Source organism: Symphalangus syndactylus, chromosome 20 (assembly GCF_028878055.3).
Source record: "Symphalangus syndactylus isolate Jambi chromosome 20, NHGRI_mSymSyn1-v2.1_pri, whole genome shotgun sequence".
Lineage (NCBI taxonomy): Eukaryota > Metazoa > Chordata > Mammalia > Primates > Hylobatidae > Symphalangus > Symphalangus syndactylus.
In genome coordinates, this window is record NC_072442.2 from 44,797,477 (window position 1) to 44,816,470 (window position 18,994).

Below are 18,994 nucleotides of genomic sequence, written 5' to 3' on the forward strand. Positions count from 1 at the left end.
TTGTTGAATGTGTGACTTTTTGTTTTTAATAGAAAAAATAAACAAAATCACAATGGTGAAGCCCAGAGGGATGGGGGCCGGGGCGTCACAGGGCAGGCTCCTGCTCCATGGGCTCCTCTGCCGGCCTGTGGGGCAAGCACAGGGGAGGGTATTGAGTGGGGTGCACCAGCAGGGGCGAGGGCAGAGAGGTGGTGCGGGTTGCTGCTTACCTGGGGCTGTGCTCCCGGGCTGCCGCAGCCTGGGCCTGCTCGGCCCCCACCGACAGCAAGGCCATGGCGCTCACAGTCTCGGCCTCCTCGGTCTCACCTGCTTGGGCCTCTCGCAGGGAACGGCCCAGACCAGCAGCAAACTTCTGCACACAGCTCCAGTGTTTGCCTGTGGACGAGAGACAGGCAAGGGGTCAGGGAGGGCAGAGGACGCCCACATGAACAGTCCCAGTCCTGGTGCTCCCACAAGCTCCGTGCCCCCTTGGCAGCCTGAGCCCCTCTACGTGTCCCCACGCACTCTGGATCTCGATGACTTTCTCTAGCGTGGCCACTGCGTTGATGTTGGGCTTTTGCTGCAAGACTGCCTCGTCCAAGGGCTGCAGCTGGCAGGGGAAAGAAGAGAAGGCTTAGGGTGAGGAGTAGGGTTGCCATGCATACCCCTCTAACTGCCCCACTCAGCCCCAGATATCCCTCACAACAGGGGCAAACACGGCCTTTTTGGACAAACCCATACTCAGAAAGCCTTCCCTGGCCATTAACTATTCCTTAGGACCACGGAAATGCTTCCTAAGGGGCTCGCAGTGCTGGCTGACCCCTTGCTGGCCCCTCAGCCCTCTGGCCTGTCACCTCCCAGCTCCTTCCCACCCCTTACCTCTACACTGAGCAGAGCCGAGACACAAGCCTCAGAGGCATCACAGATGGCGGTCAAGTCATGGCCTCCCTCCAGGGCCAGCACCACCCGGCCCCCTGCCAGGGTCATCAGCTGCCTGGTCAAGTGGCCAAAACCTTTGAGGATGGGTGAAAGGAGGAAGAAGAAATGGCGAAAGGTAATCAATTCAAGAGCCAGTAAAAGGAGGAGAGAAAAAAGGCCAGGCGCAGTGGCTCACGCCTGTAATCCCAGCACTTTGGGAGGCCAAGGCGGGCAGATCACAAGGTCAGGAGTTCGAGACCAGCCTGACCAACATGGTGAACAACCCTGTCTCTACTAAAAATACAATAATTAGCTGGGCATGGTGGCACACGCCTGTAATCCCAGCTACTTGGAGGCTGAGGCAGGAGAATGGCATGAACCCGGGAGGCAGAGGTTGCAGTAAGCCGAGATCATGCCATTGCACTCCAGCCTGGGCAACAGAATGAGACTCCACCTCAAAAAAAAAAAAAAAGAAAGAAAAGGAGAGAAAAAAAAACACAAGAGGTGGGACAAATAGCACAAAATATGATGGGAGATATAAACCCAAATACATCCATAATAAAATAGAGCATCAGTGGACTAAATGCCCTATCACAGCCAAAACATTAACAGACTGGCTAAAGACTCCAATGACAAAGAGCATCACTGAAACACCAGGGACCAACAAGCCCATCTCTACAGCTCTGGCAGGATACATCCTCTATCCTCTGCTACCCCACTTCCACCTCCTATCCCCTCAAGGCTGGGGTTGGCAGAGGACAAATTGGGGGAGTTACCAAGATGATTCCAAGTCTAGGCCCTGCCCCCTGCTTTCCCCGTCCCCTGCAATATCAGTCTGTTCCCTGCCCCATGCCCCACTGGACTCAATATCCTTACTGTTTCACTTCCTCCCTCAATCCCCCAGCAGGCTTACATCTGGCGGTGACAGAGTAGCCACCCAGAGGAGACAGATGTCCTTCAACAGCATCAAACCCAGCAGAGACTAGGACCACGTCAGGTGAGAACTCGTGGGCAATGGGCATCACCACTGTCCTGCAAAGGGATGGCCCAAGCTGAGCCCGGCAGATGGCCAGGCCAGGCCTCGCCCCACTGTTACCCTCCCAGAGACAACCCCCTCTACCCACACTGAACTGAGTGGCTTCTGCCCCTCCCACTACAGGGCCCAGAGGGGCTCCCCTTGACTACCATGGCGCTTTTCAGTCCCTACCTGAAGGCTGTAAGGTACTCCACGTCTCCAATGGGGGGGTCCACACCTCCTGTCCATGCCACGTTCACATTGTACCCCACACCTGGCCCTCCACCAACCTGGCACCAGAGTTGGGGAGAGGGCTATTCTCACCACCTGGGAATCCCAAACATTGCCCCTGCCCTCACCCCTGCCTCCAGATCTCACTCCACTGACCTCTGCTCTGCCTGGAGGGGCAGTCAGATCAGTGTGGTCCTCCCACTAGGAGCCCAGACTCCCCAGGTACCAACACCACCATGGGCCTCCGTGGCTCCCCGCCAGGTCCCACTGTGCCACCTCCCAGAGGGGCCAGGAGGGTCTGCATTTACGCCCAGGAGCTGTACCTCTTCAGCAGCCCCAGAGCCTGGAAAGAAGTTCCCGTTGTCATAGCGATGCAGAGAGATGTAGAGCACAGAGGGGTCGTTGTAGAACGCCTGCTGGGTGCCATTGCCATGGTGAATGTCCTATGAGAGGAGGTAGAAGCATCAGGAAAATGGCCCACGCTCTGACCCAATGGTCAAATTCCACCTGTCAGCCGAGCACTCTAGCTCACGCCTGCAATCCTAGCATTTTGGGAGGCTGAGGGCTGGGAGGATCGCTTGAGCCCAGGACTCCACCCTTGGCCACAGGGCATCCATATTCTGTTCACAATGGTACTACACACCCCACACTTCTCTAACTAGGTCTGAGCCTCTGTGGTGTGGCACTGTGTAGGTGATTTTCAAAACCATGGGATAAATGTGGCATTATCTCCCTACAGAACCCATTCCACTTCACAGTTTGGGGGAAAACATTAAGGCTAGTAGGGAATTTAAAACAAGCAGATAAGATTCTTTTTTTTTTTGGAGACCGAGTTTCACTCTTGTTGCCCAGGCTGGAGTGCAGTGGCACGATCTTGGCTCACTGCAACTTCCACCTCCCGGGTTCAAGCGATTCTCCTGCCTCAGCCTCCCAAGTAGCTGGGATTACAGGCGCCCACCACCAATGCCTCGCCAATTTTTTTTGTATTTTTAGTAGAGATGGGGTTTCACCATGCTGGCCAGGCTGGTCTCAAACTCCTGACCTCAGGTGACCCACCCACCTCGGCCTCCCAAAGTGCTGGGATTACAGGCATGAGTCACTGTACCCGGCCTTTTTTGTTTTCCTTTTTCTTTTTTTTTTTTTTGAGACAGAGTCTCACTCTGTCATCGAGGCTGGAGTGCAGTGGCATAATCTTGGCTCACTGCAACCTCCACCTCCCGGGTTCAAGCAATTCTCCTGCCTCAGCCTCCCCAATAGCTGGGATCACAGGCTCCCACCACCACACCTAGCTAATTTTTTTGTATTTTCAGTGGAGACAGGGTTTCACCATGTTGGCCAGGCTGGTCTTGAACTCCTGACCCCAAGTGATTCACCCACCTTGGCCTCCCAAAGTGCTGGGATTACAGGCTTTGAGCCATTGTGCCCAACCACAAGCACATAAGATTCTGAAGGAGGATCCAACATTTACATGAATTTTTAAGCCAGAATTGGGCTTCCAAGAGATTTTGTCCTTCCTGAGGTTTGCTCCTGGCTGCTTCCCCAGCTCACAGAGAGTGGTGTGTGCCTCTGCCTCCACCATTAGGAGCAGGGTTTGGGAAGCACCCATGGTAGCAAGAGCAGAGTGCTGGGGCCAAAAGGCTTGGTCTGAAACCCAGTGCCGACATCCCCAGCTGAGTGGCCTTGGGTAAGTCACGCAACAACACCTTTGTTCACAGAAATGGACATCCTCGTTGTTACTACTCGAGGTGGCCATAAAGTACTCATTGGGTTCCTGGTATACAGTCTGCTCCTAATTGTAGGGGGTGGGAGGAAATACTGGCTACTAGCAATGGCGGCAGCGTCACTACTGTTCAAGGTAGGAAATCCCCTTCGTTGCTTGAAACTGCAACCTGAGGGCCAAGATGGAACAGGAGCTAAATGTCTTTCACAGTTGAGGAGGGAGCCCCGTTGGAATGTGACGTTAGTCATCCGGCAGGAGCCCCAGCACCCTTCCTTCTGCACCCGCACCCAGCACCCGAGGATAAGGACGACTGGGGTGCTTGGAGGTGGGGCTGGGGGAGGAGACTTCCTGAAGGCTGACCCTGGTCCCAGCTCTACCCGCCCGTGCCCAGCCCCACCAGCTCACTGCCTACCCAGTCCACGATGAGGACCTTGCCCATGTTCAACTTCTGCTGTAGGAGTTTTGCGGTGATGGCTACAGAGTTGAAGAAGCAGAATCCCCTGAGGAGGGGAGAAAAGGGCAGGAGGTCAGCCTCAGTATGACATTTGCAAGAGACAGGAAGGGGCGAGGGCAGAGAATCTAGGGCACTCACATGGCTGTGGATTCCTCGGCGTGGTGTCCTGGGGGCCGGATGATGGCAAATCCATTCTGAAGAGGTGCAGGCAGAGGTGAGGGACAAGATCCAGGCAGGAAGGCCATGGAGGGGGTGGCACAGGACAGAAGCACAAGCCAGGCAGGGAAGTGAACACAAACCAGAAAAGCAGATCTATATGTTCAACGAACAGTTTTGTTGGGGTTCCTTTGTTTTTTTTATGGGTTTTTTTGGAGACAGAGTCTTGCTTTGTCACCCAGGCTGGAGTGTAGTGGCGCAATCATGGCTCACTACAACCTTGGCCTCCCAGGCTCAGACAATCCTTCCACCTCAGTCTCCTGAGTAGCTAGGACTACAAGCACATGCCACCACACTTGGTTAATTTTTTGTAGAGACAGCATTTCACTGTGTTGCCCAGGCTTGTCTCGAACTCCTGGGCTCAAGTTCTCTGCCCACCTCGGCCTCCCAAAGTGTTGAGATTACAGGCGTGAGCCACTGTGCCCAGCCTCAACGGACCATTTTGAATGCCAACCATGAGGCTTGAGCAGGCAGACACTATTTCTGCCTCGAGACACTCACGAGAGCACTGGGCATTAGTGTCTTTTTGTTGGTCCCTCATAACCTGAATTCCCAGCTGGTAACTCCTTCCCACCCTGGTGCCTGAGAGTTAAGCTTGCAAAGGACAGTGCCTCACTGAAAGGATCCCAAGTCTGCCCCTGTCCTCTGCCTCTGAGGAGCAGGACCATGCCAAGGGGCACCAAGGTCACAAGCACACGCTCACCTTGAGCTCTCCTGCAGCCACCTTGAAGGCCAGCTCCAGCAGGCAGCCCACTGCCATGCGCACAGCACTGGAGGAGTGCATCTCATTCCACACGGTGTCACTGTCCACCTGCAGGGCAGGAGAGCAGGTTTCAGCGTGCCCCCTGCAGGGGGAGGGCAAGAACAGGGGAGGGCACCTGGACAGTGGGCCAGCGGCTGTGGTAGGCAGGGAAGAGACAGACCTAGGAGAGCCGCCCGCCCACCCCCACTGCCGTACGCCCTACTCACCCCGATGCCCCCACAAGGCAGCACGGCATACATCTTCTGGCTGATGGGGCCTGCAGGGAAGAGGAATAGAGCTACTCTAGAAGTGGCCTCGGGCAGATCACCTGAGGTCAGGAGTCTGAGACCAGCCTGGACAACATGATGAAACCCCATCTCTACTAAAAATATAAAACTTAGCTGGGCATGGTGGCACACGCCTGTAAACCCAGCTACTCAAGAGGCTGAGGCAAGAGAGTCGCTTAAGCCTGGGAGACGGAGGTTGCAGTGAGCCGAGATCGCACCACTGTACTCCAGCCTGGCCAACAGAGCAAGACTGTCTCAAAAAAAAAAAAAAAAAAAGGCGCCACAGGGCTACAGGCTTAGCCACCAAAAATAATGAGGGCTCAGACCCAAGTACAAGACAGGCCTCTGCAGCCCACACCAGTTGGGAGCCGTCAGTCCTCTGTCCTTGGGGACGTCCTACCTCTGGGAGCAGGTGGCAGGGAGAGAGGAGCACGATAAGCCGGGGAGGGGGGGAGCAAAGCAGTCCCCCAAACCAAGCACTTCCATCCTCCTGCACCGCGCCCCACAGCATGCTCTATGTTAGTGGCGCCCTCTGGAGGTGTATGACGTGATAATTGTGCCACCTCTGCCGCAGTAATGCCCTGTGCCCATGGGGACAACCCTCCTAGCCTGGCCAGGCGGTCCTCCTGAGAGCCCCCATCCCACCCTGACACTGGACATGCCCACCTGCCCGCCCATGTGCCAGCTCACCGAGCAACTTCTTGCTGTCTAGCTTCTGCCGGTTGAGGGGGCTGGTCCCATAGAGCAGGGTGTGGTATTCAGAGTGCACTGTCTGGATCTCATCTAGCGTGGCTTTGCGACCCCGGATCCGCTGCCAGGAGGATCAGTAAGAGGGGTCTCACAAAGGTGCAGCTCTCTCAGACCCTCTCTGCCCCATATCCAGGGCACACAGAGCCACTTCCTGGCCTCAGGAGATCCAAATATTTTTTAGAAAGTAGATCCTGGCTCCATCATGACCTTACTCCCGGATCCTCCCCAACTCAGCTGGGGACCATTGGGGAAAACAGGCTGCAAGGGATGGAACAGGAGGTGGTGGGAGAACTGGCCCCGAAGTCTGGGGCTGAAGAGAGGATGAGGAAGAAGCATGAAGAGAGGCTTATCTAATGAGGAAACAAAGGCTGGATTTAAGTTGAGAGCCAGAGCAAGGAGGGGCTCCCTTACCTCGCACTTGCTAAGCAGGCCTGTCTCCTGCAGCCGGGACCAGATGCTCTGGATCCGGCCAGCATGCTCAGGGTGCACGTGTGTGTTCCCGCACATGCACTGGTGCTTTAGCATGAACGTGTCGTAGACCACACCTAGGCCACAGACCTATGTGTCAGCCAGCACTGCTCTGGGCCCAGGGTCCCAGCCTGGCTACCATGATCCTCAGCAGGGCTCATGGAGCTGTCTCCAACCCCCAGGTCCAAACACCTCCCCCTGGCCACCGCAGCCACCCTGCCACACACCTGCCCCCTCTCCTCTCCAGCTTTTTTTTTTTCTTTGAAACAGGGTCTCACTCTGTCACCCAGGCTGGAGTGGAGTGTGCAGTGGTGCTATCATGGCTCACTGCAGCCTCAACCACTGTCCCTACCACCCTGGGCTCAAGTGATCCTCCCACCTCAGCGTTCTGAGTAGCTTGGACTATAGGCGCTACCACACCTAGCTTTTTTTTTTTTTTTTTTTTTTGAGACAGAGTTTTGCTCTGTCGGCCAGGCTAGAGTCCAGTGGCACGATCTCGGCTCACTGCAACCTCTGCCTCCTGGGCTCAAGCAATTCTCCTGCCTCAGCCTCCCGAGTAGCTGGGATTACAGGCATGTGCCACCACGCCCAGCTAATTTTTGTATTTTTAGTAGAGACGGGGTTTTACCATGTTGACCAGGCTGGTCTCGAACTCCTGACCTCAGGTAATCCACCTACCTCGGCCTCCTGAAGTGCTGGGATTACAGGCGTGAGCCACCGCACCCAACCTATTTTTAATTTTTTTTTAAAGAGACGGGGTCTCACTATGTTGCTCACGTTGGTCTCAAACTCTTGGGCTCAAGTGATCCTCCCACCTTGGCCTCCCAAAATGCTGGGATTACAGGTGTGAGCCACTGCACCTGGCCTTTCCTTTCCAGCCTTTGCCCCCTCTTGACTCCTCCTGAAATTCCTTTGCTCCATTATTGCCTGTCAGAAGCTTCCTTGCTCCTCAAGCCCCAGCAAGGCTGTCCTGGACACTCGCATGAGTCTGATCTCTGCCAGCTGTGCCTCCTCGGCTGCACCCTTCTCACGGCACCTCCTGCTTTCCCCCTCCTGCCAAACCCCTGTGTCTTACTCCCCACTGGTGATACAGGGCCATCCTCAGGCATGTCTGTGTCCCCCCAGAGCCCAGCCTGTGGCACCTTCATGGGGAAGAGGACTCTGGTCTCATCCCAGACCTCACAGGGAGAAGGAAGGGAAGGTAGAAGGTCAGGGCCCAACAGGGACAGCAGGCTCTCTCTACCCAGCACTTCAGGCTGTGGGGCAGTCCTTCCTTCAGCGGGGTGAGAAAGATGCTACCCGCTCTCCCAGCTGAGGCAGAAGGCCCTGCCACTACCACGAACAGCTCTGGGGTACAGGGAGAGAACGAAGGCCTGTGTCCCCTCCTTTCAGGGTGCCTAAGGGGCCCCAGCAGCCTCTTCCCTCTCTGCCCATGGGGCAGACACCACACACAAGCCCTCTGGTGCCTGGTAGAAGGACATAACAGGTGGTAGGGGCTCACCTGTGGTGAAGAGGTGCTTGACAGGCTGGTCTGGGGGGCTCTTCATGCCCCCAGGGGCAGCAGGGGAGGACTGGGTGCGGCCCAGGGCCTGGTGGGGCACAGTGGCCAGGCTGAGGGGCGCCTGGTACACCTGCAGAGGCTGCAGCGGCTGGGCATCTGAGAACAGCTGGAGGAGAGGAGAGTGGGAGGGGGCTTGGGTCAGACTCAGCCAGGACAGGGGTGAGGGCAGGCCCTGTCAGGGCCTCCAGTGGGGCCCCAATCCAACCCTTTTCTTCCAAGTCTCCTCCTTCCCCCACCTCCTCCCACTTGCTCCCTCCAGGGACAGGAGACACATCTCCTCTGAGATGGGGAGGGACGGGGGAGATGTGATGAGTCACATCAAAGAGTAGCATTGAGGTAAGAGGCTGGGAGGGGCGGGGGCGGGGGCGGGGTGGGGGCGGGATGAGTCAGGCCTGGAGGGCTCGGCTGTGTCCGCAATGAATGGAGTGCCAGCTAGGCGCGAGGCAGACAGTAGTAACAGCGGGGGCGTGTGTGTACACACACGCACAGGCACGCACAGGGACCAACGCACAGCCGGCCCTACGCAGGCAGAAATGCAGATACACACAGGACACGTGTGCACACGTGCACACCCGCGCATGCACTCACAGACACGCAAGCAGAGAGGCAGGCCAGTATCACAGACATAGGGAGGGAACTGGCAGCCTAGGGCAGACACAGCTCTGAGATCAACACAAAGAGCTCCCCCTTCTCCCCACTGGCCTCCTTCCCACTCCCCTTTTGCTCTCTACAGAAAGCTGCTCCTGCACAGCCTGGAAACTGCAGATGGGGGAGAGGGAAAGACAAGGGCAGAGGCAGGGGTGGGGAAGGACAGACGGGTGGTGACCAAGGACTGGGACCAAGGACGGGGCTCACTTTTTTGTAACCAGCACCAGGCTCCTCCAAGTCAGGCCCCTCCTCAGCACCACTCTCGCCCTCCTCATCCTTGACCTGGATGCAATCCTCCTCCTCCTCCCCATCCTCTTCCTCGTCCTCCTCCTCCAGGTCTTCCTGTGTGCTCTCACTCTCTGTGGAGCCCTCCCGGGGCATGGTCAGGGCTCCCTCCCCCAGCAAGGCCTCCTGCTGCTCCGTCAGCTCCTCCTCTGTCTCCTCAGGGTGGGTGGTGGGCTGCCTGGGCAGCTCCCCCGTCTTGGTGAGGATCTGGTAACAGAATATGGGGGCACATCAGCTGGGAGTTGGGGAGCAGCTATGCAGCCTATAACCCAGAACAGTCTATCCTTCCCTCCCTCCCTTCTTCCAGGCAGAGCTTCTATGTGAGTTAGAAAAAGGCAAGGTAGCTCCTCTTGAGAGGACGACTTTTTCTTTTTCTTTTTTTTTTTTTTTTTTGAGACAGTCTCCCTCTGTCGCCCAGCCTGGCATGCAGTGGCGCGATCTCGGCTCACTGCAACCTCCACCTTCCAAATTCAAGAGATTCTCCTGCCTCAGCCTCCCTAGTGACTGGGATTCCAGGTGCATGCCACCACGCCCAGCTAATTTTTGTTTGTTTGTTTGAGACAGTCTTGCTCTTGTCACCCAGGCTGCAGTGCAATGGTGCGATCTGGGCTCAGTGCAACCTCCATCTCCCAGGTTTAAGTGATTCTCTTGCCTCAGCCTCCCGAGTAGCTGGGATTATAGGTGCCTACCACCACGGCTGGCTAATTTTTGTATTTTTAGTAGAGACGGGGTTTCACCATGTTGGCCAGGCTGGTCTCAAACTCCTGACCTCAGGCGATCTGCCCACCTCGGCCTCCCAATCAGGCGCAAGCCACCGTGTCTGGCCTGAAAGGAGGACTTTTCTGCCAGCCTGGTGCTCTCCTGTGTCCTGCCCCCAGCACAGCCCCGGGTCATTCACCTTTCCAGGCTCACCTTGCCCAGCTGTAGCTGCTGCTGCTTCTGCTTTTCCAGGAACTGCTGGTGCTGTTGTTGCATGACCAGCTGCTGCAGGGCCTGGGGACTCTGCGGCAGCGGTGAGGACTGAGTGCGGCTCAGGGGCCGATGCCGCGGGAGCTTGCCTACTGTCCGCATGCTGGTGGCCACACGTTCACCCGTCACTAGTGGGGACTGCCCGTGGAGTGGCACTATGGAGTTGGGGGTGATGACTAAGCACCATTGTCAGGGCACCTGACTGCCCCCACCACCGACCCTGAATCTTGCCCCCATAACCCCCTCTGGAATATCACCACCTACATACTCAGGAAAAACCCTGGGGGACCTGAAGCACCCTCCACCCAAACCTGAGCTCCATTCTTCCTCTTCCCCATGAATGAAGAGTTTCACGGCTGTAAGGTACTGCCTCCAGCAAGCCTTCCTGGATTCACCATCTTTTCCCTTCGATTTCCTTAACTGAATAAACTGAGTATACATGTAGTCTTGAGCCCTCTGAGCGAACAATGACTTGTTCTCCCCAAGTGCAACAAGGCCTCCCTGATCATGGACCCCGTGGATCCCGCCAGGCTAGGAAGCCCTAGGACCAGGATCATGTATCTTTCAAGCAGAACCTCTTCTGGTGCCAACAGGTACTTAAGGGCTGTCTAAAGCTGTGCTGTCTAGTCCCATAGCTACTAGTTACATGTGACTGCTGAGCCCTTGAACACAGCCTGTCTAAACTGAAATGTGATATAAGTGTGACGTATACACTAGATTTCAAAGACAGTATGAAACAAAAAGCAAAATATCTCATTGGTAACTGCATATTGGCCAGGCACAGTGGCTCACACCTGTAATCCCAGCACTTTGGGAGTCCAAGGCGGGGGGATGGCTTGAGCCCAGGAGTTCAAGACCAACCAAGGCAGCTGGGTACGGTGGCTCACACCCATAATCCCAGCACTTTGGGAGGCTGAGGCAGGTGGATCACTTGAGGTCAGGAGTTCAAGACCAACTTGGCCAACATGGTAAAACCCCGTATCTATTAAAAATACAAAAATTAGGCCAGGCGCAGTGGCTCACGCCTGTAATTCCAACACTTTCGGAGGCCAAGGTGGCTGGACCACCTGAGGTCAGGAGTTTGAGACCAGCCTGGCCAACATGGTGAAACTTCTTCTCTAATAAAAATATAAAAAATTAGCTGGGCATAGTGGCACATGCCCGTAATCTCAGCTACTTGGGAGGCTGAGACAGGAGAATCGCTTGAACTCGAGAGGCAGAGGCTGCAGTGAGCCAAGATCTTGCCACTGCACTCCAGCCTGGGCAACAAGAGTGAAACTTCGTCTCAAAAAAAAAAAAAAAAAAAAAAAAAATTAGCTGGGTGTGGTGGCACATGCCTGTAGTCCCAACTACTCAAGAGGCTGAAGCAAAATAACCGCTTGAACCCAGGAGGTGGAGGGTGCAGTGAGCAGAGATCCTGCCACTGCACTCCAGCCTGGGCGACAAAGTGAGATTCTGTCTCCAAAAAAAAAACAAAAAGATGGGCACGGTGGCTCACACCTGTAATCCCAGCACTTTGGGAGGCTGAGGCGAGCAGATCACCTGAGGTCAGGAGTTCGAGACCAGCCTAGCCAAGATGGTGAAACCCCAGCTCTATTAAAAATACAAAAATTAGCCAGGCGCGGTGACCGGCACCTATAATCCCAGCTACTTGGGAGGCTGAGGCAGGAGAATTGCTTGAACTCGGGAGACAGAGGTTGCAGTGAGACAAGATCACGCCACTGCACTCTAGCTTGGGCGACAGAGCGAGACTCAGTCTCGAAAAAAAGATCAGCCTAGGTAACATAGCAAGATCCTGTCTCTACAAAAATTAAAAAATAGAAAGAATAACTGCATATGTATTACAGAAATTATAATATTCTGGATATAATGAGTTAAATATATGTGGTGAAATTAATTCCACTTGTTTCTTTTTTTTTTGAGACGGAGTCTCACTCTGTTGCCCAGGCTCGAGTGCGATGGAGAGATCTCGGCTCACTGCAACCTCCGCCTCTTGGGTTCAAGCAATTTTCCTGCCTCAGCCTCCCAAGTAGCTGGGATTACAGGCACCCGCCACCACGCCCAGCTAATTTTTGTATTTTTAGTAGAGACGGGATTTCACCATGTTGGCCAGGCTGGTCTCAAGCTCCTGACCTCAAGTGATCCACCTGCCTTGGCCTCCAAAGTGCTGGGCTCACAGGCGTGAGCCACCATCTATGGCTCCACTTGCTTCTTTTAATTTTTTTATTTTTTTGAGACGGAGTCTCACGCTCTGTGCCCCAGGCTGGAGTGCAGTGGCACGATCTTGGCTCACTGCAAGCTCCGCCTCCCGGGTTCACACCGTTCTCCTGCCTCAGCCTCCTGAGTAGCTGGGATGAGACTACAGGTGCCCACCACCACACTCGGCTAATTTTTTGTATTTTTAGTAGAGACGGGGTTTCACTGTGTTAGCCAGAATGGTCTTGATCTCCTGACCTCGTGATCCATCCACCGCGGCCTCCCAAAGTGCTGAGATTTCAGGCGTGATCCACTGCGCCCGGCCTTCTTTTTACATTTTTTAATGTGGATGCTAGAAATTACGTATGTAGATTGTATTATGTTTCTACTGAACAACACTGCTCTGGGATGTGAACTCCAAGATGGCAGCAGATTTTGTCAAGATCAGTGCCTGGCATCCTGTAGGTATCCCATGTTTCCAGAACGTGGAAGAAATCACTGATGCTGTTGATTCTGCTAAGGGGAACTGTGACAGGGCTGGAGAGTATCCCTGACAGTTGGTCCTGACCTTAGCCCCCTCCCTTGCACAGCTACCTGTCCACTCACCAGCAATGAGGGTGCTCTGCTGCCGGGCCTGCTCCAGCAACAGCACATGCTGCAGCAGGGAGGCATGCCCGTGGGGGCTCCCGTCGCCCTCCAGTGCCACGCCCAGCAGGCAGCCAGGGATAGAGGATGTGCTCATGAACTTGCCCGTCAGCGTGCCACCCTGCCGCAGGGACTGGAGGGCCTGCCTCTCGGCCTCCTGCTGTGTCGACAGCTTCGGGGAGGCCTGGGGGGTGAAGGGAGGGGCTTATACAGCCTCAGTCCTGCCAACTTTGGACTAGCATCCCCATCTACCCACTACCTACTCCCCAGCTCTGGGTAGGGCCAACAGATCTCCCTTAGGGCCTTGGAAGGGGAAAACCCCAGCCGGGGGCATGCAGGACCTGTGACCTCAACACCAGAGGGAAGACGGGGTATATGCCCTGTACTTACAGTGAGGTGTGAGTTGGTGACAGTGACCGTGGCCTGCAGCCCTAGGGAGATGTTGGGCAGAGAAGGAGATGTGTAGAGGCTGAACTGGTTGGGGGAGCTGTCCAGAGGGAGGGCTCGGTGCTGAGGGAGCATCTGGGGAGCAGTCAGAAGAGACAGGCATGAGAGTGTGCAAAGGGGAGGCAACAAGGGAGGGCAACCTGGGGCCAAGGCCAGGGTCTCTGAATGGTGCCCAGTTCCCTCTACCCTGAACTCCCACTGAGGGAGACTGAGCCATCAGGGCTCTTCATAATCCTGTGGGACAAATTCCCCTTCAATGCAATTAAGTCCAAGCAAGGACTCTCCAGCCTATTCATGTGGGCAGAGAGGTCTCTGCTGGGCACTCAGGCAGACAGACTGGAAGGAGCTGCACTCTTTCTTCCATGGGAAGGAGTAACTCTGTCCCCGCCCCACCAGCCCCCAGCCAGGCCTGTACCTCGGTGGGGATGTTGGGGACTGAGCCAGTAAAGCCATTCTCAGCGATGGTGCTGTGGGAGCTGTTGGGAGAGCTGGGGCCGGAGCCGGGTGCGCTGTTACACACGGACGATGCTATAGGAGAAGTGGCTGTCACCTGGGCCTGCTCTGAACTACCCCCCACCCCCGATTCCCAGACCCTCAGAACAGGTACATGAGAGCAGCCCTTACCCCCAGGCCCGGCACCTGTGATCTCAACAGCTCTCTTCTTAAAGGTGCTAATAACAGTCCCATCCTTGCGACGCAAGAGGGGACTGCTTCTCCGCTCGGCCACCTTCTGTTTTAGCCTTGAACGCACTTTCAAGTTGGGTTCAGAGGCTGGAGAGAAGGTAACCTAGGTTCAGATATGTGCACAGCAGCACACATCTGCAGTTGAGCCCACTGGGGTCAGGGCTGACACTGCCACAAGCCCACCTCTGCGTCCCAGGAGCCATATTCTGGGAGGCCAGGTGGGGGACTCACTCACCTGTTTTGCGGAGGGGGAAGTCGTCTCGACTGTCGTAGGGCCCAGGCAAAGGCAGTTTGTAGGAGGGAGGCGTCCCAGGGGGGCCGCTCTGGGGAGGGGAACTCTGGTCCAAAGAAGCATGGTGGGCTCCCCTGGGGTGGGGGGGGGTGGGGATGGAAGCAGATCTAGGTTATCACCCAGTCTGCTGGACCTGCCACCTGGCAATCTACATTTATGAAAAATCGTTTGTATGTAGGAAGAGGACATGGATCTTGGGGAAGGAATGAGGAAATAAACCAGGGATGGGGGTCCTGTCTCTAAGGAGAGATTGCAGGGCCCATATATGGGTACGGGGAAGAAGCCCCTTGCCATCCTATAGCCAGGCAGCCCCTGAGTGGCTCACCTATGCCCACCCATGCCTGCCCAGGGCCATTACCAGCATTTGGGGTGCTGTGGGAGGGAATGGTTGAGGCCGCCTGGTGTGGGCTCCTTTGACTTCGACAAGAGGAATTCCTGGAGCCTCAGCTTTACCTCGGTGCTGGCAATGGCACCTGCAGGACAGGGCACAACTGACCTGGCTGCTTGGGGCCAGACCCCCCATGGCAGGGACAGGCGTCACGGGCGGGGGCCTAGGAGGTCCCAGGAGGCCCCGCCTTACTCTCTTTGCTCTTCTCCTTGTTCCGCAGGATGAGCAGCTGCTGCTCCAGCCGCTGCTTCTCCAGCTCTTCCTGCCGCTGCTGCTCCCGCTGCCGCTGCTGCTCCAGCTCCTGCTGCCGCTTGGCTGCCAGCATCTCCTGCTGCTGCTTGGCTGCCAGCATCTCCTGCTGCTGCTGCAGGGGCATGGGGAGGGAGGCAGGAGTGAGCCAGGCCCGGGCGGGGGTCGGAGGTCTGGGTGGCCCCCCGCACCCCCCACTCACCTTGAGGTGCTTCTGCAGCTGGACCTCATGCTGCCTTGTCAGGTGGTCATGCTGTTTCTGGAACTCAGCGAACAGGAGCTGCTTCTGCAGCTGCTGCTGCTGCTTGAGCGCCAGGAGCTCCTGCTGCAGTTGCTGCTCCCGCAGTGTGGGGTCCACAGAGCCCACCAGAGCCCCCCGTAGCTCCACAGGGCTGGGGCTGCCTCCACCCCCACCCCCCATGGAACTGGGCATGGCTCTTGGCAGCACCGGCTTCACCTCCACTGCGGGCAGAAGAGACAGGAAGGAGTTAGTGGGCCCAGCCCCAGACTCCAGTCATGCCTGAGGCCCAAAGGCTACCATGCAGGATTCTAGGAGACCCAAAGAGAACAGAGACAGAGGGGAAGTCAAATCCCTCTCCATGGATGCAACATTTTACCTTAATTAAATGAGGCTGAAGCCATGAACTTCAATAGGAAAATATAGGCCGAGCACGGTAGCTCACACCTGTAATCTCAGGTTACTTTGGGAGGCTGAGGCAGGCAGATCACCTAAGGCCAGGAGTTTGAGACCAGCCTGGCCAACATGGTGAAACCCCCTCTCTACTAAAAATACAAAAACTAGTTGGGTGTGATGGTGCACACCTGTAATCCCAGCCACTCAGGTGGCTGAGGCATGGGAATCTCTTGAACCCCGGGAGGCGGAGGTTGCAGTGAGCCAAGATCATGCAACTGCACTCTAGCCTGGGTGACAGAGCAAGACTCTGTCTCCAGAAAAAAAAAAAAGGTGGGGGGGGGCCCGGGCGCGGTGACTCTTGCCTGTAATCCCAGCACTTTGGGAGGCTGAGGCGGGCAGATCACGAGGTCAGGAGATCAAGACCATCCTGGCTAATACGGTGAAACCCTGTCTCTACTAAAAACAAAAAAAATTAGCTGGGCATGGTGGCACATGCCTGTAGTCCCAGCTACTCGGGAGGCCGAAGCAGGAGAATCACTTGAACCCTGGAGGTGGAGGTTGCAGTGAGCCAAGATTGCGCCACTGCACTCCAGCCTGGGCGACAGAGCAAGACTCCATCTCAAAAAAAAAAAGAAAATGTGCATAAGCATGAAGCTGTACCTGACAGATTGTGAGTACTCGACACATTTTATATATGTGTGTGTGTAGATATGTGTGTGTGTACATGTGTATATCTCTCTCTCTACCTATGTATATATATCAGAGACAAGGTCTTGTTCTGTCGCCCAGGCTGGAATGCAATGGCATGATCATGGCTCATGACAGCCTTGACCTCAAGCAACCCTCCCACCTCAGCTTCCCAAGTAGCTGGGACTACAAGAGCATGCCAATGCACCAGGCTAATTTTTAAATCTTTAGTAGAGACAGGGTCTCATTATGTTGCCCAGGCTGGCCTTAAAACTCCCAGGCTCAAGCGATCCTCCCCGCTCAGCCTCCCAAAGTGCTGGGATTATAAGCGTGAGCCACTGCCCAGCCTTCAACACATAATATTGTCATTGATCTGCCAGAGATGCCCAGTCAACATCTCTGGGCATTTTACAAGAATGACTCATTTAAATGTCACAGTTACCTATGACTTAGATGCTATTATTACCCCATTTTACTGATGAGGAAACTGAGGTTTAGAGAAGTTTAAGTAGCAACCAGACACAGCTAGGTGATCCAATAACTAGAATATGAGTCCAAATCCTAGGCTTTTAACCACTGTGCCCCACGCAAAGCTTCATACTAGAAGAGAAATTGAGGCACAGAGGTTGGTTCTAGGACTGACAGTGCCCTTGGTAACGCCAGGAGAGGCTGGTGGAGACCTTCTGGATATCTCTACCCTCTGTCCCCTTCTTGTGCCTCATCCCTATCTGGGGCAGACTGGGCAGGAGGGAGAGGCTGTGGGAATGGGGGTGGGGTGGGAACAGGAGGCCTCGGGGAAAGGGGGTACAGGGCTGCACCAAGCCAGGGACAGGAGGGGGCTGGGAGTCAGACTCGCTTCCTTTGCTGGATTATCTCCTTTCAACAGTTTTATTGTAATTACCCTGAAAATGCCGCTATATATAGAGTGAGCCAAACAGCAGCTGTGCCTGGGGGGAGGGGGAATAAGAGGATGGGCGGGCAGGCAGCAGGGAGGAGGTGGGAGGAGGAGACAGGAAAGGAAAGGGAATCAGACAGGAAGAAGGGTAACAGCAGGGGGAGGGCGGGAGCTTCGGCAGAGATCTCCGAACTCTGGTTCTAGGGAGAACCGGCTGGGGAGAGGAAGGCTGCTGGGGAGGGCAAGGCAGTGCAGGGCCTGCTGGGTTCCAAGACCTTGGGTGCAGGCCCCACATGGACAATGGGCCGAGTGGCTCAGGGAGTGCACGAGGTTCCAATGGGCTTATGGGAAGGCTAGCTCTCCACTTCTTTGTACCCAAACACGGTTCTCAGGTCACTGCATGTCACTCCCCACCACTGCCCTTTGGTTGCCAGGACAACTGGGCAAACACCACACTAGCAGGGAGCCCCAAGCCCAGCCCACGCCCCACAAAGCCTCCAGCCAGGAAGGGGAAGGCAGGATACCACTGCCTGGGAAGGCGGAAGTGAGAGAGGCAGGGCCAACCCATTCCTGTTTCTCTTCTTTCTCCAAAGAAAGCCCTCACTCTCCTCGCTACAGCCCAGGGAGGTCATGAGGGGCTGGGAAGACTCCTGTGGCAAAGTGGCCCACTCCAGCCCAGGCCTGGGAAGAAAGGACCCCCAAATCCTTCTGGCTACCAGTATCTTCCGCCCTCATGAGCTGGCCTCTCTCCAGACCACCCCCCAGCATTAAGAGGCGAGAGAAGGAAAAAAAAAACACAAAACAAGTTTGTTGTTTTTTTTTTTTTTGAGACGGTGTTTCGCTCTTGTCATCCAGGCTGGACAGTGCAGTAGCACAATCTCGGCTCACTGCAACCTCTGCCTCCTGGGTTCAAGCAATTTTCCTGCCTCAGCCCCGCAAGTAGGTGGGATTACAGGCACCTGCCACCACGCTCAGCTATTTTTTTTGTATTTTTAGTAGACACGGGGTTTCACCATGTTGGCCAGGCTGGTCTCAAACTCTTGACCTCAGGTGATCCACTCGCCTCGGCCTCCCAAAGTGCTGGGATTACAGGCATGAGTCACCGCGCCTGGCTTTTTTTTTTTTTTTTTTTTTAGATGGAGTCTCACTGCAACCTCCGCCTCCTGGGTTCAAGCAATTCTCCTGCCTCAGCCTCCCAAGCAACTGGGATTACAGGCGCCCACCACCAGGCCTAGCTAATTTTTGTATTTTTAGTAGAAACGGGGTTTCACCATGTTGGTCAGGCTGGTCTCGAACTCCTGACCTCGGGTGATCCACCCGCCTCGGCCTCCCAAAGTGCTGGGATTACAGGCATCAGCGACCACACCCAGCCGAAAAACTTTTAAAGAGAGGGAGGTGGGAGGTAGGAGGTGGCAAAGGGTGGGCTAAGAGAGGCCCCCACACGTTTAGATGGGTCTGGATCTCTCCAGAGAACCTAGCACTGAATGGGTGTCACCAAGGCAGGCGCAAGGCCTGCTGGAGGCCAAGGCCATGCCACCCGCATGCCTGGAGTGTGGCCTCTGGAACCTCCTGCAGGCAGGGTGGGGTGGGAGAAGGTAAAGGCTGAGCATGATGTCGCAGTCTCCACCAGCCTC

General features: G+C 55.6%; 1 protein-coding gene across 17 annotated transcripts in view; it reads right to left on the reverse strand.

The window, feature by feature from the left end:
* The window catches only part of HDAC5 (histone deacetylase 5), a 45,640-nt gene continuing 26,646 nt past the window's right edge, over positions 1–18,994 (reverse strand). For 10 of the 17 annotated variants that reach the window (XM_055256227.2, XM_055256224.2, XM_055256223.2 and 7 more), the window contains 24 exons: positions 15,347–15,606; positions 15,088–15,259; positions 14,866–14,980; positions 14,451–14,581; positions 14,156–14,302; positions 13,947–14,059; positions 13,475–13,606; positions 13,046–13,268; positions 10,187–10,398; positions 9,197–9,481; positions 8,282–8,447; positions 6,724–6,857; positions 6,253–6,373; positions 5,503–5,552; positions 5,237–5,344; positions 4,456–4,511; positions 4,276–4,363; positions 2,467–2,586; positions 2,105–2,202; positions 1,811–1,929; positions 859–992; positions 505–589; positions 210–375; positions 1–125 (listed from right to left, as the gene is read on the reverse strand). In XM_055256227.2, coding sequence (XP_055112202.1) covers positions 86–125; positions 210–375; positions 505–589; positions 859–992; positions 1,811–1,929; positions 2,105–2,202; positions 2,467–2,586; positions 4,276–4,363; positions 4,456–4,511; positions 5,237–5,344; positions 5,503–5,552; positions 6,253–6,373; positions 6,724–6,857; positions 8,282–8,447; positions 9,197–9,481; positions 10,187–10,398; positions 13,046–13,268; positions 13,475–13,606; positions 13,947–14,059; positions 14,156–14,302; positions 14,451–14,581; positions 14,866–14,980; positions 15,088–15,259; positions 15,347–15,606 — 3,275 coding nt within the window. In that variant the 3' untranslated portion in view covers positions 1–85. The remainder of the gene's footprint in view (positions 126–209; positions 376–504; positions 590–858; positions 993–1,810; positions 1,930–2,104; positions 2,203–2,466; positions 2,587–4,275; positions 4,364–4,455; positions 4,512–5,236; positions 5,345–5,502; positions 5,553–6,252; positions 6,374–6,723; positions 6,858–8,281; positions 8,448–9,196; positions 9,482–10,186; positions 10,399–13,045; positions 13,269–13,474; positions 13,607–13,946; positions 14,060–14,155; positions 14,303–14,450; positions 14,582–14,865; positions 14,981–15,087; positions 15,260–15,346; positions 15,607–18,994) is intronic. The other 7 variants (XM_055256234.2, XM_055256238.2, XM_063629103.1 and 4 more) reach the window with 3 other exon arrangements.